At 45.0% G+C, this 23,898-nt stretch overlaps 5 protein-coding genes across 5 annotated transcripts; 3 read left to right on the top strand and 2 right to left on the bottom strand.

Annotated features, from left to right (window-relative positions):
• The first annotated feature begins 3,207 nt into the window (after nucleotides 1-3,207).
• LOC132073740 (histone H1.03) lies at nucleotides 3,208-3,962 on the top strand. Its single transcript, XM_059472967.1, has one exon. It carries the CDS (start codon nucleotides 3,208-3,210, stop codon nucleotides 3,886-3,888), a length of 681 nt encoding a protein of 226 aa, XP_059328950.1. The 3' UTR covers nucleotides 3,889-3,962.
• Nucleotides 3,963-11,486: 7,524 nt separating this feature from the next.
• LOC132073768 (histone H4) lies at nucleotides 11,487-12,339 on the top strand. Its single transcript, XM_059472996.1, has one exon. The coding sequence runs from the start codon at nucleotides 11,510-11,512 to the stop codon at nucleotides 11,819-11,821; it is 312 nt and encodes a 103-aa protein (XP_059328979.1). The 5' UTR covers nucleotides 11,487-11,509; the 3' UTR covers nucleotides 11,822-12,339.
• An 887-nt stretch (nucleotides 12,340-13,226) lies between these two features.
• Nucleotides 13,227-14,130, top strand: LOC132073774 (histone H3). The gene has a single exon (XM_059473002.1). The coding sequence runs from the start codon at nucleotides 13,233-13,235 to the stop codon at nucleotides 13,641-13,643; it is 411 nt and encodes a 136-aa protein (XP_059328985.1). The 5' UTR covers nucleotides 13,227-13,232; the 3' UTR covers nucleotides 13,644-14,130.
• Nucleotides 14,131-17,635: 3,505 nt separating this feature from the next.
• Nucleotides 17,636-18,107, bottom strand: LOC132073746 (histone H3). Its single transcript, XM_059472974.1, has one exon. It carries the CDS (start codon nucleotides 18,091-18,093, stop codon nucleotides 17,683-17,685), a length of 411 nt encoding a protein of 136 aa, XP_059328957.1. The 5' UTR covers nucleotides 18,094-18,107; the 3' UTR covers nucleotides 17,636-17,682.
• Nucleotides 18,108-19,457: 1,350 nt separating this feature from the next.
• Nucleotides 19,458-19,836, bottom strand: LOC132073769 (histone H4). The gene has a single exon (XM_059472997.1). The coding sequence runs from the start codon at nucleotides 19,811-19,813 to the stop codon at nucleotides 19,502-19,504; it is 312 nt and encodes a 103-aa protein (XP_059328980.1). The 5' UTR covers nucleotides 19,814-19,836; the 3' UTR covers nucleotides 19,458-19,501.
• Between the last annotated feature and the right edge of the window lie 4,062 nt (nucleotides 19,837-23,898).

Here is a 23,898-nt window from a genome sequence, read left to right as displayed (position 1 = left end):
GAAAATACTAAATCTACTTTTGTTATAGGACATTTTCACTTTACTAGTCATTCAGAAAAATAAATGTCAGTGGGCACAGAGGAAAATAATGGTAACCTTTCACTTATTTAAGCAGGAGTAGCAAGGATTCATTGTTTATTTTACATTAGAACACCCATGCTAGCCATCAGCTTTAAATTTAGCATTAAAGCACAGAAAAACAATAATTTCTTACTACTTACCCTATTTGTCTTTGGAACAGGGGCAGGGGTAGATGTCCAATTTTTGTAAGCAATATGCATAAAGAGTAATTAATTTACAGCATGTGTAGGATTTTGTTGCAGAACATGAATCCACTTGGCAATGGTTCTTTTTTTTTTTTTTTCCTTTTCCCCTCTATTAACCTTCTAAAAAAATTCTGAGCAGAATCTCTGTACAGACCTGTGCTAATTTATAAACATGTTTATTCCCTGGAAAGAAAGCAACAATATTTTACTAAAATATTTTGATGTTTCTATTGATATTTGCAGATTTTAAAAATATGGGGATGGTGAATGGAGTGATGATACCCAAACACAACTTCAATGTGAGGAAATGATGGAGCATCAAAGCCTTGGGAAGCCTCCCTGGTTTACACATGAATTTACACATGCAAATTCACCAACTTGCTGTGTTGAGCACATGTTCCCTTTTTTGGGTTTTTCTATAGGGGCTGAAAAAATAAATTTTAGTCTACAGTGGCTGAGAAATTAAAACCCACTTACTGGATAACAATAGAAATACTTGGATGATTTTAAGGTATTATGCTTGAATATCCAAAAGCAAAACACAGCTGAAGAAAAAAAGGCAGGCAAGTGATCTCTGGCTTGCACTAACACTCAGGTCTGCCCTTCCTGCCTCATGCTCACCTTTGTTTTGGTCTGCACTGAGTAGGAGTCTGCAATGGTTCATTTCCCACGAGCATCCACTCTGTCATTTCTTGGTCTCTCACGGTGGATAGGGGTTATCTCCAAGGCTCCGTGATATCTCACATGAAGGAAAGATGAGCTTGAGAGAGTAGAATCACAGCTTGAAACACTTTCCAGTTTCTAAGTAAATCAATACACAATCATGACAATGAAAATAATGAAAAATACTAATTGTTCTGTTTATATTTCCAGGAATTTCAGAATTCCTTTCTGCCACAATGAAGTAGGAAGAAATAAAAGGATTACCGAGTCTTTCAGGGGTTGATCAAGATTACAACAGTTCCTGTACAAGCCCAGAAAGTGGACAGAAACTGCCAATAAATGTGACTATCTTGACATGAATAACCATTTTTATACAAATATCAAGGGACTAAAGAACTCCAGATCTTAGCACTAGTGCCTCTGGGAGGTTTTGAACCGTTCTTGGCTATTGGGTTACTATTACTAGTTTATAAAAAAAATATTTTCAGCATTCTGGTAGCCTTCAGTAGTGTCACAGAAGGCCTTAATCCTCCCCCACTATAGGAAATGGTATCAGATTAAGTGGGCATTAAATTTATTTTCCCATTTCTGTGATTAATCAAGAAAGAATGCAACATTCTGCAAGGTCACACCGGGGTTTTGTTATGCTTGTTATAACCATCCAACACGTGCATTTACCTTTGTTTTATACGTTTACTAAGGGACACCTCAGTAAACTGTATTTTTTCAACATTTACCTTCAAGCAGGAAAAAAAAGGTATTTCAAATTACTAGAATAAATCCGGTGTTTCCTCTGATTGTCTCAGTTTAGATTTTTCAATTAAACATGGGTAATAAGAAAAGAACGTGACGTTTCTCAAATTACTGAGGTCGCTGTGTTTCTTTATTTTCACACTCTCAAACAGCGGGGACTCCAGGTTTTGCCGACATTTCATTCATCCTTTCGCACCTCCTTTCAGCACCGAATTTAGCTGCTCGCGGGGTTTTAGGAGCTGCTGATAGCCCCGGATATGGAGGGTACAGAAGACAATACTGCTGCCGGCAGAGTGTTAACTGGTCGGTGTTTGAAAGAAAGAGACATTGCACTGAAAACTACAGGAAAAAAATAAATGAGAATCCATCCATTGTTTGTAATAGGGAGCTGCCACTTCCCAGGGCAGGAATCCTCTTGCTGAGGTGTGGGTTCCTTTCTTCTGAAAGTTAAGAAGTGGTGAATCACCAGATGGTGTTATCAAAGATACAAGCTTACACAATCAACATTCTTTCATCAAAACCGAGAAACCACTTTTGCTTTAAGTCTCCTCGCTACGCAACATACCCTCAAAAGATGAGTTTTCAGGTTTAACTCCCCGTACAATTCAGAATTCAGTATACTCCAGATTCTGTTTCTCAATCAATTTTAATTAATTTTGAGGCATAGAAGAATAATTACTCTTGCAATATACTCTTATTACTCTGTCTGTATTAACACTAAAAGCAGATAAACTGTAATTGCAGTTATCCCGATTTCTGAATTTAATAAAGGAAAGGTGCTTCGTTAAGGTTTTATGGAAAATGCAGCGACAGGAGCATCAACGTACAGAGGGTGCACGCAGTCGGTGCTTTGTTCCACTGAAATGCCCAAGCACAAGGAAAGGAACATGGACTTTCCCACACGCTGCTAAAGCACGAACATCTCCCAAAAGGCACCGGCTGAGAGGCCGCGATCTCAGAAGAGACCGAGCGCGGTGTTTTCGGGGGGAAGCGGCTCAGCCGCGGAGCCGGCTCTGCATCAGCGCCTGGGACCGTGGGGCAAACTGTGTTACTTCCTCGGATTAAATGTCCATTTTCTCCGACACCAACCGCTTAAACCACTCTGGTTTTTCTCTACTCTGTAGAGAACCTTCTAAAGAACAGGATTTTGTGCCTTTTGTGCCCATTTAGCTCACGGTAAATTTTTAATTTAAAATATAAACCGAAGGTTTCTCTCTGCCGAGGTCTCTGCAGCCGCCCGCCGCCGAGTTTCAGCGGTCGCGTTTCCCTCATTTCTGCTCCTTCTGGGGGGAAACTCCACAAGCCTGTAGGACAGACTCCCCCCTTCCCTCCCGGCAGGAAACGGGGCGCACGGGCGGCAGATTTCGCGAAGAAAAACTCATTTTTGGGCCGTGAAGAAACACAGCGGGCGCGGCGGCGGGCGGCGGGGCGCGGGCCCGCGCACCAATCAGCGCGCGCGGCGCTGCTATAAAAGGGGCGGCGGCGGCGGCGCCTCCATTGTTCGCCCGGATCGCCCCGAGCCGACATGGCCGAGACCGCTCCCCTCGCCGCGCCCGACGTCGCCGCCGCCGCCCCGGCCCCGGCCAAAGCCCCCGCCGCCAAGAAGCCGAAGAAGGCGGCGAGCGGCTCCAAGGCCCGCAAGCCCGCGGGGCCCAGCGTCACCGAGCTGATCACCAAGGCCGTGTCCGCCTCCAAGGAGCGCAAGGGGCTCTCGCTCGCCGCGCTCAAGAAGGCGCTGGCCGCCGGCGGCTACGATGTGGAGAAAAGTAACAGCCGCATTAAACTAGGCATCAAGAGCCTCGTCAGCAAGGGTGTCCTGGTGCAGACCAAGGGCACCGGCGCCTCCGGCTCCTTCCGCCTCAGCAAGAAACCCGGAGAAGGCAAGGAGAAAGCCCCGAAGAAAAAAACTGCCGCAGCCAAGCCCAAGAAGCCGGCGGCCAAAAAGCCTGCCAGCGCCGCTAAGAAGCCCAAGAAGCCGGTAACAGCGAAGAAGAGCCCCAAGAAGGCGAAGAAGCCGGCGGCTGCAGCGGCCAAGAAAGCGGCCAAGAGTCCCAAGAAGGCGACAAAGGCTGCCAAGCCCAAAAAAGCGGCGGCAGCAGCCAAGAGCCCGGCTAAGGCGAAAGCGGTGAAGCCCAAAGCAGCCAAGCCCAAGGCGGCCAAGCCGAAAGCAGCCAAGGCGAAGAAGGCGGCACCTAAGAAAAAATAAATGGTGCTGAAAAACCCCGTCTGCCTTGCAGATAAACCCAACGGCTCTTTTAAGAGCCACCCAAGTTTTCACAAAAGGAGCTGGAACTCTTAAATAATTTTTTTTTAAAGTCTATCTTCGTGTTATCCGTGCGCAATTAAAAACTTTTTTGTTGTTGTTTTCCCCGTTGCTGTCGCTTTTAGGTGTACCCGGTAACTTCCTTGCGCTCTCGTTCTTTGCCGGTGCGCAGCGGCACCGCAGCGGAGCTCACCGCGGCACGGCTCATTTAAACAAATTATCCTAGAGCGAACAGCTCCCCGTTCGGTGCAGGAATCGGGGCTAACCGGAGCTCTTCGGGGTAGCGAGAGCACCGCTCGGTGTGCTCCGGGGAAGGGGAGTGGGGATGGGGATCGGGATGAGGATGGGGATGCTGCGGCTCCCCGAGTTCATTCCCATCAGGCAGAGCCGCGCAGGGAAGCGCCGCTCGCACCGCCCCCGAGCCGGGCACTTTTCGAAAAGCCCGCGCTCCGCAAGCATTGGCCCTCGCTCTCGGGCCTTTCTAGCGCCCGGCAATTCTCAGGTTAAAAAGGCGCTCCACCTTTCTACCCACACTCACTCGGCGGGAGAGGCTCCTGAATTCCCTGCTAGGTTTGTACCGCCTCTCCCGCCTCCCTCATCCCCTCGGCCTTTTCATTCCCGTCCAGTTCCCTGCCTGCTTTGGGAGCCGTAGGGCCTCGGGGATCGGGGACTTCGAGGTTCCGAGCTGCCTCGGTGCAGTTCTCCGCTCCGACGCACAAAATCCGCTCATTGGAGCTGCCGCGCTCACTTCTTTCCCGGGTGTTCATTTTTGCACAAATCGGACCATACAAACTAGATATTTTCTGCACACATAGCAGCCTGTAGCTGGGGTCACTGGCGATTCTCCCGTCTCCGTTTAAAGGATGCAGTGCGCGCTTCCTTTCACTGCGACTGCTCTGTGAGGAAGCGGCTTACAGGGAGGATGAGGTGATCAGAGCCTGCGGGTGGGGATTTACCTTGTTAATGAGCACAAAGATCGAGCAAAGCTGATCCTTCACTTGGGAGATGACTCAAATATTGTGGGAAATTGCTCCACACAACAAGAAGGGGTGTATGTGTGCAGGAACACTGAGTGCACTGTACATATGAGCTCCAGAGGTTATACTGTCAATTACAGGAGCAAAATTATCATCAAACCAAAAATTCCTGTTAAACTGGTGAAGCTGAGTTGGGCAGCACAGCACAGCAAAGGTACCTACTGGGAAAAGGGAGTGCAGTGGCAAAGAGCAAGAGTGGCCTGGGAAAACTCATCCTGCAGGGATAAGAGCAATGTCATGTTTATACCAGTTGCACCATTGGCATATCAGTCAGTAACCCAAATCAATAATTTCTCATCCACCTTTCCCCTCGGCTTGGCCACTACAGGCCCTGCAGATGCCATCTGAGCTCGGCTGGGGGAGAGCTGTGCACTGCTCCAGACTGATTCTCCCTCAGAAACAATTTATGTTAAATTACCAAGTCACTAACACGGTGTCTGATCACTGTCTCTCCCTCGGGACCCCACACCACCCTCAGCAGGTTCCTCTAGCTAATAAGAATAAGATTCCTATTCCTAAACAGATTCCTATTCTGGACATAAGAAAAGCTGATATCCTAAGAAAAACTCAGGGCTTACTCTTTTGCTGTCATGGCTCAAATTTCTTGCTAACCTACTGGACTGAGGTTCAGTTGTGTGATTCGTGATTGCAGTGAAGAGGGGGAACACATCTCACTCTTCTGACATATTTTTTTGACATACGGTCATTAATTTTTTTCATTAAACATGTTAAGATTACTTTATGATACTGAAGTAAGAGAGAAAATAGATGAGCTCTGCTCAGTGTTTTCTAAGGTGTGCTACATGCTGGTGTCTTGTGTCTGGACATAACTTCAACAAAAAGCAAAAGGATATACTTTATGATTAAATATTAAACTGCCCCAAAATTAGAATAAAGGTAAAAAAAAAAATAAAGCCAATAACCAAGGGTCCAGTATTGCAATTTATTACAAGGAAGACCTTGTTTGATTTGTTTTCTTGTGGCAGTACCGGCTGTTGGTTTCTCTGGGTCTGCATTGAAGGCACTTGAGACAGTAGTTCATGTTTGGACTCAAGTGTTTATTATTTCTTATCAGTAAAACAGGCTCACCACTTTTCACCTCTGTTTGCTGAAAAGCTGAGTTCAGCTTAGAAGGTACAAAATGGCTAACAATCTCTTGTTACAAGGCCTTTTAAGACTAAACTATCCAATTAAGAACTGACACCTAGATTATTTTCCCTTTTCACCCAATAACTGATCCCAAAAAGCTGCAATGGGGACTTTTCTGCCCAATCACAAAATGCCACCCAAACCCAGGAAGAAGAAGGAAGAAGAAGCATGAAGGAGAATCCCAAGATGACACCCTGTGCCTTCCATCTTGCTTCCATCCACAACACACTAAAAATCCCAAAACCTCAATTTGTCACCAGTGATACCCCTACACTACTCTCTATAATCTATTTCACACTTTTGTGGATTCTAGTCTGTCTTCAAGTCTGGGAAACTTTCTCCATGAATGAGGGTCAAAGTCAGTGCTCCCCTGGGGGTCAGGGCACCCCAGAGCAGACAGAGAAATATTCCCAGTGCCCTGGGTTCCCACATTTTCTCTTCCATATGGTCAGCTGTTTATTTCACATATGTACTTAATAAACGTAATATCAAAAATCTGTGGTGTTCCAATAGTGCCAAATGAACCACTGAGTTGGATAAAGCCTACATATAACAAAACAGACATAGGATCCTGCCAAGGATTCTGTTTAAATTACCCCCCTCCCCAAGAATAACAAATAATTTTCTACTGATGATCACTTTTTTATGATGGGGCTACACAGTTTTTCATGAGCATTAATCACCACAAAGCCAAATGGCCTGTCAGATTACCACAAAACCAGGGAATTTTCAAACATGTGTTTCTCTATGTGTTCATTCTCTCTTAGTGGGTTATGTTATTCCTGTACTTCTTGTGTATATCTATATATTTAATGGCAGCTGTTGTCAGGTTTATTCTGCCTGGCCTCATCATGTCTTTCAAAAACAATAAACAAATCTCCCTTAAGGGCTTTATTCTTAATAACATCAAAAGTGCAGTTTTATTGCTAGTGAAACTGTTCTACTAATTTATTAAGATATCTTCTACGTTTGGTAGAGAAAATTAGAAGCTAGAGTTCCATAAAAAGCAAACTGTGTCAGTTCAGGCACAAAGTTGTTTAAAGTTTATGCCGGGAACAGTGTTGATAATGCAGGGATGTTTCAGTTATCGCTGAGCAGTGCTTACACAGATCCAAGGCCTTTCCTGCTTCTCACCTCACCCATGAGGAGCCTGGGGGTGCACAGGGAGGTGGGGGGGACACAGCCAGGACAGCTGATCCCAGCTCACCACAGGGATGCTCCAAATCATACAGGTTCATGCACTGCAGGTAAAATTGTGGGGAGAGAATGAGGGAGCACCGGCACAGTGCTAAGCTGCTGGCTGGGGTTAAACCATGACAGCTGAGTAAAGAAGGGAAAAAGTCCTTCCTATTAACCTGGGCTAATCAAGCTGTAAAATGTAAGTTATGTACATTTCAAGACTAAGTTTACAGGGTCTCAAAAGGAAGGAGCTGTTTTCAGTTGTGAAACACCTACAATGTCTGGCAGGAAGCTGGGGACAGCCAGATGAGGACTCTGGAAGAGGGCAACATAAATAGCATTATACCAGACCTGGTCTCTGCTGCTTGCTTGTCAGTACAGACCTGAACCAGCTTGAATTTGGGCACAGAAACACTTTTCAACTTAGACACCTTTGACAGTAAGATTACACAACAGAGTTTTCCTTCCCAAGTTTATTTTTTACCATCTAGATCACAATGCACCCAGTGCTCTGCTGGACACAGGGTTATAAAATACTTTTTTCTGTGGGAATTTGAGATCTCTCCTCTACATAACATGTTGTCAAAGCACAATGAAGGCATCAATGTGACTCCTCCTGGGATCCCCATGCACTCTCGATAGTGAATTTTGGACAATTATTTCTAGATTTGGAGTTATGTTGCATTCTGACTTTGATTTTGCACACAGTGTTTTGTCAATCTCTTTGCACTTCCATTCCCACATGAGTTTTGTTCATCAGTCCTGCATGAACTGCTGAGACATCATGAAAAACTTCAGTGACTGCAGGACTCTTTTTTTCAATGATTTCAGGGTTGGGCTTCCAGCAGCTATGAAAGAATTAAAATGAAAAAAAAAAATAGAATTATGGTTTACATCAAACATTGAAATTTCATCTAGTAAAAGAAGTCCTTGCCTACAGCACAGAGATGTGGGATGACAACCAAGGCCAAGGCAAGGGCTGAAGCTCACTGCCCATGCCTGCACTGCACCTCCTGTTGTCTCTGCACATCGGGAGATGTGTTCTTGATGCCAAGGGAGAATGATTGGGCTGGAGGTGAAGATAGGATGGTCACACTTCAGCTCTGAGGAACAGCAAAAATGGAGGAAAGTCATGATCTGAATATTTAAGGGCACATGACCAAAAAAGTAACTTTTGCCTAAAGTCACTTATATGTTAAATTGCAAGCTACTGCATATGCTAATAACTTTTACAAGGTATGTGCTACCACACGTGTGACTGTAGCACTCAGCTCTCCACCTAGATCATGCCACACATAAGAGGGAGAGTGGGATAAGATTATGTTTTATATAAGGGGGGTAGAAATGTAACCTGTTTGGGGGGAAGACAAAAAGACCTTGGAGCCAGGACACAGGCTACTCTCCTCTCTCTACTCCCAGCTGGGCAGGCCTTCTTGGTAAGCTTCATCACATAATAATAGCAATAACAGCAATAATAATAATAATAATAATAATAATAATAATAATAATAATAATAATAATAATAATAATAATAGTAATAATGTTGTCTGGGTTAACACAACATTATTGTTCTTGTTGAAGCTCTATCATAGTGAATTTAACCCTGGCAATTCTGAGTTTGTAGTTCTGTTTCTTCAGGAAACAAATCTGCTCTCCAGTCTGTGATTACAGCAGTTCTTATTGAATGCAACCACATCTATAGAGCTGAATTGTGAAACTGCACTATTTGTGAATCTGTGCTCATGCTTCTTATTTTACACTACCAGGCTTACAGGGCTGAATTTTCAAGAATCAGAAATTAAGGCCAGCTGCACCCAGCCCCTCTGATGTGTGAGAACCAGCTGGAATGCAAGAGTGTTCATTTTCTGCCAAGTTTCTGTACTCTTAATGCCACACAGAGGTCAGTTTTATGATCTTTGAATGTCTCTTCCATAGGAAATGATTCAATGGATCCTAAGTTACTGTTCAATTTTATCAAAGGTACCTCACAGAACAGATGATATCTGATATATAATTTAGAATCAGCTGTGAGTGAAGAAGAGCTGGAATTTAGCATGAAACTTGCTCCCTTTTATTAGTTGTGAATTTCTGTCAACAGTTAAAACACTAATGCTATGAAAAAGCATGTATCTATTACTTTTTTTTAAAGTCCTTTTCCAAGTGGTTTCTGACCCTTTGCAAAGCAAACAGACAGAAAGAGACAGAGGAAAATGTTATAGGTAGTCACAGATCCTTGGGCAGAAGCAGCTCATTATGGAGCAGGATTTACATTATGAGGCTTTAATCTCATTTTATCCCACTGGGGAAAAAAAGTAAAAAGAAAAAGAAACAGAAAGAAAAGCTCAGCTTTACAGAACTGGACAACTTATCACAAGATGCTTAGGTATGTGATTTTCCCAGGATTTTGTGATAGCCTCATGGCAGGCATCTGCAAGTGGAAACAGTTCCTAGTGAGGAGCTGTGATGGAATCAGAGTCCCTGAAGTCTGCTTGAATGGCCTGAAGGTCTGGATTTTCAGAGCAGAGTGGTTCAGGGAGTTCTGCAGCAGGTAGCGCTAAACTGCCCTGTTGGTGACACCCTGGGGACTCAGAGACTGAAAAACCTTCTGCAAGCACAACACCAAGTGCATCCTTACCTGTGCAGTACACACTTACCTTACTCCCAAAATCTCCTGGAAGTGACAGCAGAGCTGACTGCAGAGTGCCCAGTTTCTCCTGACAGCCTGATCTCCCTCAGCAGTCCAGGCAAGGTCCCTGAAAGTTCCTCCCTGAAGGGAACAAACTAACCTTGGGAAAGGCACCACCGTGACCTGAGCTGCGGCATTCCCTCCCCCTGCATTCCAGAAGGATCTCCACAGCCCAGGTGAGAATACTGTCAAGTTCCTTGTGGAACAGAGCCTTTGTCAGAGGTTTGAAATTTCAGGATGTCTCTTTCAGAGTTTTGATATTTGCCTTGCCCCATTTGGGTTTCCCTTAGGCCTGTGCTGGAAAGATGGTGCATGAACATATGACAGGTCCCATTATTTTAATTTCTCAGAGCAGGAGGGGCCACTGAACAGTGATTTCTCTGCTAACAGGTGCAACTTCTCTGCCTGTGGTCTGTGGGAAGATGGATTGATGATTGTTCAATCATTGGATCCTCATGAAAGCACACATTACATAAAGCTGCCCAGACAGTCAGAAAAAAAAACACTATCAAGCAATCAAAAAACATCAATGAGAGGGCAGCAAACACCCAACGCAGGAAACTTCTTTTATCCTTCCAGAAAATTTTCAGGTCGAAAATTATTTACTGAATAACTTTTGCTAAATACAGCTTGATTTCAACAGCAAAATCTCAGAACATTTTCCTCCACTAAAGAGACCAAACCCAGAATAAATAAATACCCGAAAAATGCAAAAACAACCTTCTTTTCAATATTTGATTTTCAATTGCTCTAAAAATAGACATGCTCCTGTTTATGACACTACCACACTGGAAAATACTGTAAAAATATTTGTCAAAAAAATATACTTTTACTTTAAAATATTAAACTGAAACCTGTAAAATCTCGGTTAGCATACCTGGCCTGGTAAATTCACCTTGAGATAACATTCAGAGATGGTGGGAAATGAAGATGTGAGAAAAAAAATGAGGATGGGTAGAATTTCTCAGGAACATGATTGGACAGAATTTGCTGCAAGATTATCCATTGATAAAAAAAGTGAAGTAACTGTATAAACAGAGCAGCCGCTCAGGAGAATCCATACAAGCAGGTGAAACCGAAATACGTAAGATATGACTCCTTGAAAATAACAAATTGGAGCATAATTAAAGTGAATCGATAAGTGGGGTAACTTTCTATGAATGAGCTTTTTTCCCTAAGATATCACGAAATATCAAAGCTTTAAAAAATACATGAAACATCATAAAAAACCAGACATGCCGTCCTTGCTACCTGAAACACAAGAAACGCACCGAAAAGCGACAGAAACACCGAACCCATTGTGCCTGGGGGAAGGGAAATTCACACAAATCCCGAAATTTTCCGCTCGCGGGCCGCGCCGCAGAGAAAGCGGGGAGGTGGCGGGAGCCAGAATCAAGCCCCGCCCCCTCCCTTTGCAGTCCTCAACCAGGTCGGACCGAGCCCTATAAAGGCCGCGGCGCGGGCGGTGTTCCCGCACACCGACAGCATCGGCAGCAGCAGCGCGCTTCTCAGCATGTCTGGCCGGGGCAAGGGCGGCAAGGGGCTCGGCAAGGGCGGCGCCAAGCGCCACCGCAAGGTGCTGCGCGACAACATCCAGGGCATCACCAAGCCGGCCATCCGCCGCCTGGCTCGGCGCGGCGGCGTCAAGCGCATCTCGGGGCTCATCTACGAGGAGACGCGCGGCGTGCTCAAGGTCTTCCTGGAGAACGTCATCCGCGACGCCGTCACCTACACGGAGCACGCCAAGAGGAAGACGGTCACGGCCATGGACGTGGTCTACGCCCTCAAGCGCCAGGGTCGCACTCTCTACGGCTTCGGCGGCTAAAACGTGAACGTCCTGCCGGACCACCGCCACAAAAACCCCAAAGGCTCTTTTAAGAGCCACCCACCTATTCCTTGAAAAGAGCTGTGTTACAGTGTTGCAAGAACTAAAGAAAACTATACTATTTTTAAGTCTTTCTAAAGCTGTTAGCGCAATGCTACTAATGTTTATGGGGGCTCTGCAGTGTGTCTGTTTGCTGTTAACAGGGAGTTGAATGAGACGGTTCTTTTGAGTTCCAAATTCTCTTGTAAAAATCGCTTCAAATACTCTTTAATTTGAATGTATTTTTGCAATGTCCATTGATTTAAACAATTATGTGAAGTCCTTCCATGTCTTAATTTTTTAAAATTTTGTATTAGACTAAGAATTAATTTGAAATAATGTTTCAACTACGGAAGAATCGGAAAGTTGCCCTGGAGTGAATGTTTTCTTTCTGATATTTCTATTTCCCTCCCTCCCCCCACCCCCTTCGTTTCCTTGTCTATGACACATTTACTTTTAAAATAAACGAGTAAATTTAATACTGTTTCCTAGTGATTATTTGGGGCGTGATTGGGAGGAGAGACGGAAGGGATGGGTTAACTTTATATGAAACCTTTGAAAATTATTCGGCACCTGCAATCAATGATATAAATATGGATTTGTGGTCTAGTCTGGTTTTCTCACAGCCTCATGATTAGCGGAAAATTAGGTGGGAGACTAATACCATCTTCTCTTTCAATTACTTTCAGAAAAAAAAAGTCAATGGCCTAAGTATTATCATCATCACTGTGTTGTCTGATCATATGTAAAGCTTTTCCTTCAGAACTTCCTAGTGAAATTAAAACATGAAAAACGTGAAAATAGTAGCTTAAAAATCACCTCCATCATTGCAGATTGTTACATGTCATAGCTACAAACGTGTGCTACGGATTTTTTTGAGTGCCACTGTTTCCAGGTACCAGCTTATCTGTGCTTTGTGTCTTAGGGAATAACGTGCCTATTCACGTAAGGAGCTCTGTACCACACTGAAAGAACATTTTCCTTCTCTTGTAATCAGCCCGTCATTAAAAATAGCAAACCAAAACAAAGACACAAAGAAAGAAAATATAAAGTGCAAGTAACGTGCAGAATTTTGGCCTCTCCGCTGTTTCCCATCTGTCAGGGGGATCGGCAGAGATGCAGAGCGGGAGAAGCAGCAGGGATACAAGCACAGCGTCCGACATTCACGGCCCGCCCCGAGCGATTTGCAGAGGGAGCGGGGCCGGGAAGCTCCGGCCGAGCTTCAGCACCGGGCTGGGATCGCACGTCAGCCAATGGGAGAGGCGCCTCTTGCGACCAATCACAGACGGGGCCGGGCTATAAAAGCGGCCTTGGAAGCGCCGCAGTATTCATTTCCCTCTCTCTGCTTCGGAGGATTTGACTCCCGGCAGCGATGGCGCGCACGAAGCAGACGGCGCGGAAGTCGACGGGCGGCAAGGCGCCCCGCAAGCAGCTGGCCACCAAGGCTGCCCGCAAGAGCGCGCCGGCCACGGGCGGCGTCAAGAAGCCGCACCGCTACCGGCCCGGCACGGTGGCGCTGCGCGAGATCCGGCGCTACCAGAAGTCCACGGAGCTGCTGATCCGCAAGCTGCCCTTCCAGCGCCTGGTGCGCGAGATCGCGCAGGACTTCAAGACCGACCTGCGCTTCCAGAGCTCGGCCGTCATGGCGCTGCAGGAGGCCAGCGAGGCCTACCTGGTGGGGCTCTTCGAGGACACCAACCTGTGCGCCATCCACGCCAAGCGCGTCACCATCATGCCCAAGGACATCCAGCTGGCCCGCCGCATCCGCGGAGAGCGCGCCTGAGCTCCCTGCCCCGAGTGCCCTCGATGTCGTCCTGAATTATTCTTCTCACACCCTAAAGGCTCTTTTAAGAGCCACTACATTGCACAAGAGAGTTGAAACACTGCCTGCCTTATACTCAAAAAAAAAGCGATTTCGAAGTTCTCAAAAGTTATTGCAATTTCAATGTAAGCATGCCAGTAATTTTAAGTACTTGAGCTGCTTTCTTGTTTTAGGCAGCGTTGCATGCTGTTCTAGTGCGGTGCTCCCTAATGCCCATTCAACTGCACAGAATAAGTTAATTGCGCAAAGCAACTGACCCTTCAAATACATCGACTGGAAAATATACTAGGTCAGACAGCTGACACCTGTTTTTCCCTGCCCCTTTTCCCTCTCCTACTTCCAACGTGATATTTTCTGTAAAATACTCTATTTGGAATAGTTTAGATACTTTAAAGTACACTGAAAGGTATAACCTGAGTTAGCATTGCAAGAAAAATATTATCAAGTTTCAAACAGCTTTTGATTAAGTATTATGGTATTAAGTATATATATATAGTTTTACATAGTTTATATTTGAATATGTATAGTTTTATAAAGTTTATATATAGTTTTATTAAGTATTGTATACATATATGCTTCAACTGTGATGTACTCTTGAAATTTTAACTGGATATCTCAGTTCTATAATGCGACTAAAAGAGGAGTGCTAAGATTATAAACTCAATGATGGGATTAAAAATTGAGAAATTCAAAAATTTAGTCTAATATCTTTTTTTTCTTTTGTGGGGGACGGGGGGTGGGTGGGTTGGTTTATATGTGTTAAGTCTGAGGACAGGCTGGAGAAGATGCCAATGAGTACCTGGAAAGGCAAAGAGAATCTGGTGGTTTGCTGTTTCTGACAAGTCTCCTCTCCTCTTTTCCCAATTCATGGAGACCAGTGGCGCACAGAAAGTTTTGTGGCTTCTGCTTGGGGCCACATCAGCCGAGGAACAGAAAGCAGCTGCCAGGCTTGGCAGATTCAGCCAAGGGGAGGCCTGTGGGAAATAGGCTTGTGCAGTTCTGGGAGTTAAAGACAAGTGGTTTGTGTTTGAAGACAAGAAAACTGAGTCAGAAAAGGAACATGCGCCAAAGGCCAACACTTGGCAGAATTCAGTTGATTCAATAAAACTTTGTAGTCAGGAAATTACAGTTGGCCTTTAGTTCCATTTCTGGTTGTGCCAAGTCTTACAGACTGCAACTCTTTTAGTATCTTAGAGAGGTCAACTTTTTTACAAATTCACAAATAAAGCACTGAGATTTCTATTGATTTTGCTTCTTTGCTGTCACATCTTTTCCTCTGTCCTTGACAATGAGCTCAAGCCTGTCCAAAACCCCTCTGTAAATGTTACCAGCCAAATTGTTCTGAAATTAAAATTCAAGCATTTGAGTATGGCATGTGGGGAATCCTGTTAGAGGATTCCTGTGGTATTTTTCTGAGACAATACCCACGAGGTAACCAAGGTACATACAAGAAATACTCATAGCATAGTGATGTAGGTATGAAAGTAAATATCAATGCATCTATGTAAATGTTATATACCTGTATGAACACCTTCTTATTTTCTTTTTCCATTCATAAATTTCAGATCCATCCATCTCTTTCTCACTCCCCTCTGCCTCCATCTCGCACTATGTTTTCCTGCAGTTCCAACGTTATATGGTGGATTAAATAATAGAAACTCTTTCACAGCTGGTACTAGATGATCACTAAGAGTCTCTTTTAGTTGAAATGGTTCTATTATCTTTTATTCTTTTTTTTGTGCATCACCACTTGCAGAGTGGGGTGAGAATTTACACATGGCAATGCTCCTGCTGAAAAAGTACAGAGGCTGTGCCTGAGTGTAATTTAAAAGGAACTCTATCGTTATAATATTAAAAGTAACAATATATCTGCCTACTCTCTAAGACTTCAGCAGCCTCTATCCCGATGCTACTTGTTGCTACACACTTGCAATTTATAACTGACTCAAAATTCATGACCTGGCCCAAATTAGAGGTTAGTAAAGAGTATAAGGACTAAAGCCTTAGAAGTGTTACAATTGTAAATAAAGAGGCAGGGGTCACTGCTGCCTGCTCATAGTGCGCACCCAGGCTCTACAAAGAGCCTTCCCTGATTCCAGTCTATGGAAACTGCTCCCAAAAGTGAATGAGAAAATTATTCATTATGACGAGGAAGTTGTTAATATCTTCTTATTGATCTCCAGTAAAATTTCTAAAAGGGACTGAGTAGGATCTTACAGCATTAAAATGGTGCTGCTTGTTAGAAATAATACAGAGTTTATTTTTTTTTCCCAGTTAGTGTTAATATGCTCTGTTACAACTGAAGCAGAAGGAAGAAAGAAAGGCTGAGGTTATCCTTTCGTTTATTCTTTTCTCTGACTTTAAAAGAACATGGAACTTTTATGGCCTACTGAAACTTTTCCTTCTCTCCCCAGGCTGTTAGTTAAAATTTTCTCTTGACATCATGCAGCTTAATCAAGATAGTGAGAAATCTTCATCATGCTTGACTACACAACTCTCCTTCAATTCCAACCTTATTCCAAAACCAGGCCATGACGATCAATAAATCAATTCAGGGGGCTTTATGTGTGCAGAAGAAAAAAGAAGGGAGAAAATTAAAAAAGGGATAAGAGGCAGAACCCCCCCCAACAAATTTTTATTCTATCTGACTGACAAACTCAGCAAGTCTTTCTGCTTTCTGTTCCCAAGCGCTGTCTGTGGCAGGCGGGATCTGTAGCTCAGCATCTCTGAGCAGCCACACAGGGCCCAGGAGCCTCTAAAGAGAGCAGGCGGCCACTCTGGCCCCTAACAGCAGCTTCAAGTGCTCCCCACTCCTCAGGGCTGTGGCATCCCAAGTGCCAGATGTGATTTTTTTGCAGATGGAGAGAAGAAAGGGAGATTATTCCAAAAATGACTGGAGAAACATCAGCTACTTATGAATCTGAGGTTTAATTTTTAACTCCTCCTTTTGATTCTCAGACTCTTCTTAGACTGACTTTGCCTCATAGTAAGAATTTGAACAGAGATGAGTCCTTCGAAGGCCGAAAACTGCAGGTGTACATATCTGTCCTTCCAGAAACTCGTGAAGAATGCTGAAGGACTGGCTGCAGAAATGTCAACTCAGCACACATCATGTATGGTGATCACTACTGGAGAAATGCAAGTTAAAAGACAAATATAGTAACTCTCATTAGGGCAAGAATATATAAATTTTCACTCCATGATTTTTATAAAACTTATTGAAAGAAACACCCTCCACAAAAAACAAAACAAAACAACCTAAAAAGCAAAACAAAACAAAAACCCAAACCAAAACAAAAGAAATCCCACAACTTTCCTCCCCTCCAGTTATGTATTATTATGGTAAAAAAATCTGGAAATATTTGGTAAGTTATTCGTGTCTACAGTACTATTCAATCTGTTACTTTTCTGTGATGCAAGAGGCCTCATGAATCCTGTGCATTCAGTGTGGCAGTCAATTTATTTTAATACCAGGTAAAATGATAATTATCAAATCTGAGATAATCTAAAGTGACTTATTTTGATGGATATTCCTGTTCCCAGTATTAAGAACTGCTGGAGCAAAGGGACGGCTCCCTTAAGGCAATCTGTTAAGTTTGACAGCGATACAGCACAGTGACACAGGATGTTTCTGCCCTTGCCTTGAAACACCCAGCCAGGGTTTAGGGTGCAGATTTCCTTAGCACGGGTCGACTCCAGACACGGGAGTGTCCCTGTCTGGCCCCTCCACCCCCCTTTCTCTTTAAAGCTGTGTCACATCCCTCACTCACATGGATGTAAACCCCTCCATCCTGCCTCAGACTCGGTAATCACCCTTCTTTAACTGACATGTCTCACACTTCCCCTTACCAGTGTTCAAAACACTCGTTACTTTGTGGTTTTGCAAAGTATCCCAGGTGAATTTCAAGGGAAATCTTAAGCAGTGCTACAGCTCTTTTAATTGTGCAATGTAGTGGCTCTTAAAAGAGCCTTTGGGTCTGCGAGGGTTACGGCAGGGAGCTCAGGCGCGCTCTCCGCGGATGCGGCGGGCCAGCTGGATGTCCTTGGGCATGATGGTGACGCGCTTGGCGTGGATGGCGCACAGGTTGGTGTCCTCGAAGAGCCCCACCAGGTAGGCCTCGCTGGCCTCCTGCAGCGCCATGACGGCCGAGCTCTGGAAGCGCAGGTCGGTCTTGAAGTCCTGCGCGATCTCGCGCACCAGGCGCTGGAAGGGCAGCTTGCGGATCAGCAGCTCCGTGGACTTCTGGTAGCGCCGGATCTCGCGCAGCGCCACCGTGCCGGGCCGGTAGCGGTGCGGCTTCTTGACGCCGCCCGTGGCCGGCGCGCTCTTGCGGGCAGCCTTGGTGGCCAGCTGCTTGCGGGGCGCCTTGCCGCCCGTCGACTTCCGCGCCGTCTGCTTCGTGCGCGCCATCGCTGCCGGGACACGACGAGAGCTGCCGGAGCCGAACGGAACAAACGAAATGAGCGCAGGGTGCTGCTGCGGCCGCTTTTATAGCCCTGGCGCCTTCCCTGATTGGCTGCCAGGAATGCGCCTCTCCCATTGGGTGCTTTCAATTTCGAAAAGCCCGCCGCTAGCGGAGCGCGCGCGCGCCTTCACCAACGGCTGCCCGCGCTCACCTCCCCCCCACCCCCCCCCCCCACCCCCGCCCCCACCCGGGCCCGGCCCCGCCGCTCCTGTTCCGAGGGTGCGCGGTTCGTATCGCAGTTTGTACAGACCCCCTCAAACATAGCCCTGTACCGAGAAATGTTCAAACGGGAAAGGAGAAATCGCAAATGGTGCTGAGCTTAGTGCATAGAAAATTCAGGGGGCTTTTTTCTCTAATTGCCTTTTTTTTTTTTCCTCAATAGTATTATTAACAGTATTTTTGGGGCTTGGATTTTCGTTACTATGCGGTGCGTGGAGTTGTGTATTATGAGGGAGTGTTGGTGGGAGAGGCTGGGTTCCACTTCGTGTACCTTTCATCTGGCAGACTAGATGTTTCGGGGATCAAACTGAATTGCAAATGTAAGTTTTCTAATCCAAAGGAGAGTGGTTTCAAATGACCGGATCTTTCAGCATGTAAAGCACCCTTAGGTTGCTGCTGAAGCACAACGAGGTGTAAGGTGATTTTCCCGTTTCCTCACTGTATATATGTGCAGTATTTCCCTACTCGGGTGCGCTGTCGTTGGAGCCCGATCGCAGAAGGGCTTCCAGGTGAAAGGCAGGCACTGACACCACCTACGGACAGCACCTCTGGCACCTTGAATTAAAAGGAAGTGTATTCCTAACCTTAAACACAGCGAAAGCACAAAGAATGAATGGTGAATTTCCTACACACGACATTCAGAGAAAAAAGGGAACCTTTTTTGAACATTAAGAGGGGACTTAGGGAGGTGATGCCTCCAATGTCGCATTACAACCGACATTACCTTTATGTAAATATAAATAAGTATCCACTTCTACTCTTTACACAATGAGGGGGGAAATCCTCTCAGAGATGCCCGCTTAGGTACCTTACAGCCCTCAGCACGAAACGGGGCTACGCGTGTAGGCTGCTTGGCCAATTTTTTAGCTTTCTTAGCCAGCCAGTACATTGCCCCAAATACAGAACGTTTAGATAACTATATTGGCTTCCCGCTTATTAGCCAGTCTCTGGCCAAGAAATTAAAATAAATGCTACCTTACAATATAGCAACGAGTTACAAAGTAACGATTCAAGATCGGAAGAAATTAACACGCCACTTTTAAAGCAACACAGCTCTTTTTCTGGTAAGGTGTGCGGCTCTTAAAAGAGCCTTTGTAATTTTTTCAGGCGGTTGTAAGACAGGAATGTGAGGCTTTAGCCGCCGAAGCCGTAGAGGGTGCGACCCTGGCGCTTGAGGGCGTAGACCACGTCCATGGCCGTGACCGTCTTCCTCTTGGCGTGCTCCGTGTAGGTGACGGCGTCGCGGATGACGTTCTCCAGGAAGACCTTGAGCACGCCGCGCGTCTCCTCGTAGATGAGCCCCGAGATGCGCTTGACGCCGCCGCGCCGAGCCAGGCGGCGGATGGCCGGCTTGGTGATGCCCTGGATGTTGTCGCGCAGCACCTTGCGGTGGCGCTTGGCGCCGCCCTTGCCGAGCCCCTTGCCGCCCTTGCCCCGGCCAGACATGTTGAGAAGCGCGCTGCTGCTGCCGATGCTATCGGTGTGCGGGAACACCGCCCGCGCCGCGGCCTTTATAGGGCTCGGTCCGACCTGGTTGAGGACTGCAAAGGGAGGGGGCGGGGCTCCCGCCCATTTTCCCCATTGCGTCACCGATGCTGGAGTATCGCTCGCTGTTGCCCGTTTAGGACGCTGTAAAGTCCGGCAAGTAAAGCGAGGTATAATCCTCTTCCAGGAAAAAAATTGCATTGATGTGAGTGTTCATACAGTCGGAAAGCTTCCCCCCATCTAGATTTGTATAAACCATTTGCATATGTGCGCGTGTTATATTTTGTATCATTGGCAGGGGTTGGTGTGAATTACTTAAAATTCTCGTTATTTTCATTATGTCTTTTATTAATACTCTTGGTTAATTTGTATTCAAAGTGCTATAATCTTTGTTTCACGATTTTTAATGATTTCAGATCTCTTAACAGCTTTAAATAATTTTTCATGATAATAATAATTTTATTGGTTTATTTTAATATTCACCTCCCATTTCTTAAATATTCCAGTTTCACATCAGCAACCTTTGTCTGTAATCACATATTAACCAGAAGGTGGAATAGAATTTTTAAAATATTATTAAGGCTATATTAGCATGTGACTTCTGCTAGTTTTGCTCATTTTGAGCTACTGCAGTGGAGTAAATTTTTGGGCTTTAATTTTTTGCAAAATGACCTTTACTATAACTATAGACTGAAATTTCTGCTCCTTGATTAGCAAAAAAAAAAAATCACTCTTGTTTTTACTATAGATTAGGCTTTCTGTTTTCTTCCTTCTTTTGTGTGTGTGTGTGTGTATGTATATCAATATTGGAAACAAAAGATATTCTGAATTATCTTCAGTGAATGTCAGGAGTGGTCTTAGGACATTCCAAATGTCATCATGTAAAAACATCCTGAGCTGGCACAGCTGAAAAACTGATCTCGAAATAATGTTGTTCTTCTCTTATCCTTTTATGTATTAAAGGTAAACATAATTTCTGTGTACTCCTTTAAAGTGTTAAAGTTTAAAAGATCATTCATTATATGCTACTTTGAATTTAGGTCAATATTAGTCAAAAATATATTGCCAGACATCATATTTTAAGGATATATGTGAATAAAATTCTGGAGTTATGTTTGTACTTTCAAACTAATAGTTTTGAATATAAGTATTGTATAAGTTTTCATTTTCCTTATTTTCCACCCCCTGGCAGCTGGTGCTTCTTCCTCCCTTCAGAATGTTCTGTGTCACTCTCCAGGGCAGAATGGAAATGCCCCAAGCCCTCTGTGGATGAGGCGGGCTGTACACATCCTGCTTTGCTCTGTGTTCATGCCCTGGTCCTCTGCCATGCTGAAAACACTGATCTCACCTGGAGGAAAGAAATAAAATCTTCCCTTGCACAGAAAACCTGAGTATTTTTGATGGAGCAGCATATTGCCACAGGAGAGGAGAGCTCGGAGGAGAGGGGCAGAACCATCAGGAGCTGGAGGAATAAGGCACTGAAAAGAAAACTGTGCTTATTTCAACATCAGGGAGATGGAGGCGCTACCATGGCTTCGGACAAGAGAGCTGCACCAGTGGGTCATCAGATTTCCTCAGAGCATCAGCAAAGCCTGCCTTCTTCCTGAGCAAGCCAGATGAAAAGGAGGGGTGGGGAGGATGGGCCGTGTACACGTGAACCAGCCCAATATAACTTGTGAAAACTGGGGAACAAATGGAAAAGTTTGGAGATAGCAACAGGCTCGAGATGATTTCAACCAAGCCATTCCCTCCCAGGGACTGGGCAGGGGGACAGAACTGATATTGAGCATACAAACACCACTAATGAAAATTTTGTTTCTACAGTGATTCAGCTGTCTGTTGCAAATGCTTTATTATGCTTGGCTGTAATTTCAGTGCAGTATCCTTCTGCTAATTAAAGACACAATCTAATATCAAATATGCTCATTAGGAAAATTTGAAATTAAACATTAAACCCTCCTCATGTAATATCTGAAAGAACCTGGATGGGGAGTACTCAACTCCCACAGCCTGGAGATGGGATCAGCTGGGACCTGCCTCCAGATAGGACTGTAAACTGAACAAAATCTGAATTCTTTGGCAGGCCTTGAGCTGCTAAATCCACCTCAGTAGTTTTTGTTCTCTGTACCCCCATGCCCACACACTACCCCTTCAGTTCAGCACCTAGGCCATGCTGGGAAGCCGTGCTTACTAAAATAGACCAGCAAACACCATTTTGGTAAGAAATGTTTTGAGCACAGAAAGCTCTGGTTTTGAGACTGAGGCACAAAAATCAATATTTGCGTGTGTGGATTTACCATTTGGATGGAGTTTTCTGGCAGTAGCATAAGTGCAGAAATGCGTTATGCTCTCCAAGGAAAACTAGTAAATACCACAAATTTTGTTTAATGACTGGTGCACTGATAACTAATTTAGTATTTTCCCTGTCTTTCCCTGCTAATTCAGAGTCAGAGGTGGAGAGACGCATTCTCATCTCTTTATTTAACCACTGCAGCTGGTCAGAGATAAGAGTTTGGGCTGTAGCCCTGGCTTGGGCTGTTTCCAGCTTCCTTCTTTGCTGCCAAATTCAGAAAATACACAGGGACTGATAAATCAAGAAAAGACTTCTGTTGTGGTCCAGTAGCATAGGCTGACCTTTGAGGATGCAGTTTGCCACTCACACAGAGTGGCTTACATATCAGATGATCCACGGAGAGGAAAAATCTTCCCAAAATTGTCTTGTGGGCTTGTTGTCCGAGTCCCTGCTGGGAGGAAGGCTCACATGGCCTCACCCCCATCACTCCAAGCACGAGCTGAAGTCTTGCAGGCTCGCTGCACAGCTGACACAGCTGGTATAACTGAATAGATCCAGGAAAAAAGGCTGGAGGAACTCCTAGATCAGGTTTGGGGTGTTGGGAAGTTAGTGAAATAACCAAGTTTTTCACATGAAGCTTTTATAGGATATGGGAGAGAAGGGACAGGGTCAATAACCTGTAAGGGTTAAGGGCAACCATGTTGAGCAAATTCTGGCCATGGCTGCAGCATTTCTGGCCTTCTCTGAGGAAAACATCAAAGATTGCTCTAACAAACAAGTGCCCCAGGGTGGCCTGCGGAGCTCTGAGCTCAGCATCACTCCATGGAAATCTGCTCCTGCATTCTGGTAGAGACACAGCAAACAGCAAACCAGCTACCCAGCACCCCAGCCTGCAGGGATGCTCAGGAGCTTTGCTTCTCTCAGATCCTTTGTCCTCTTTCTAAACTGGCATTTGATTGAAGCAGCACAGACCTCAGGATGCACTGTCCCTTGATTAAGCCAGAAAGAGGAATCCAGGAGGAATTGTGAGCCCCACATTTTTTGCACAGCTGAGGCTGAGTAGCTCCTCTGGTTTCCTGGGCTCATGCAGGGCTGGGCTGGGCACTACAGTTTCAGCTGAGCTCTGCCAACCCTTACAGGCTGTAACTGCTTAAAAGCAGCTGAAGTGCTGCCTTCCCTAAATGGTCTCTCTGGGGCATAATTTTCCAAGTGCAAAACTAATGTGAGCATCCTTGTAGGAATTTATTGAATACTGCGTGAGGCTATGTGTTTCTGGAGGAAGCCAGCTCTGAAAAACGGCAATCTGCCATTTGTTAGGGACTCCAGACACTGCTGTTGTGCTCTGTCCTTGTTACAGCAATAATTGGTTGGAAAACAGAAAAATTCCAGTTGAAAACCCCAGGCACTTCCAGGGATTTGTTTATCGTCGTGCCCTGGACTGTGGCAGTACCGGCTGTTGGTTTCTCTGGGGCTGGACTGAAGGCACTTGAGACAGTAATTCATGTTTGGACCCAAGTATTTATTATTTTTTATTAGTAAAACAGGCTCACTACTGTGAGTTTGGCAGCTTTTCATTAGAAGGCACAAAATGGCTAACGATCTCTTGTTACAAGGCCTTTTAAGACTAAACTATCCAATTAAGAACTGACACCTAGATTATTTTCCCTTTTCACCCAATAACTGATCCCAAAAAGCTGCAATGGGGACTTTTCTGCCCAATCACAAAATGCCACCCAAACCCATGAAGAAGAAG

This window comes from Ammospiza nelsoni, chromosome 5 (assembly GCF_027579445.1).
Source record: "Ammospiza nelsoni isolate bAmmNel1 chromosome 5, bAmmNel1.pri, whole genome shotgun sequence".
NCBI classification, from domain to species: Eukaryota; Metazoa; Chordata; class Aves; order Passeriformes; family Passerellidae; genus Ammospiza; species Ammospiza nelsoni.
This window is presented reverse-complemented; position numbering and strand designations above follow the sequence as displayed.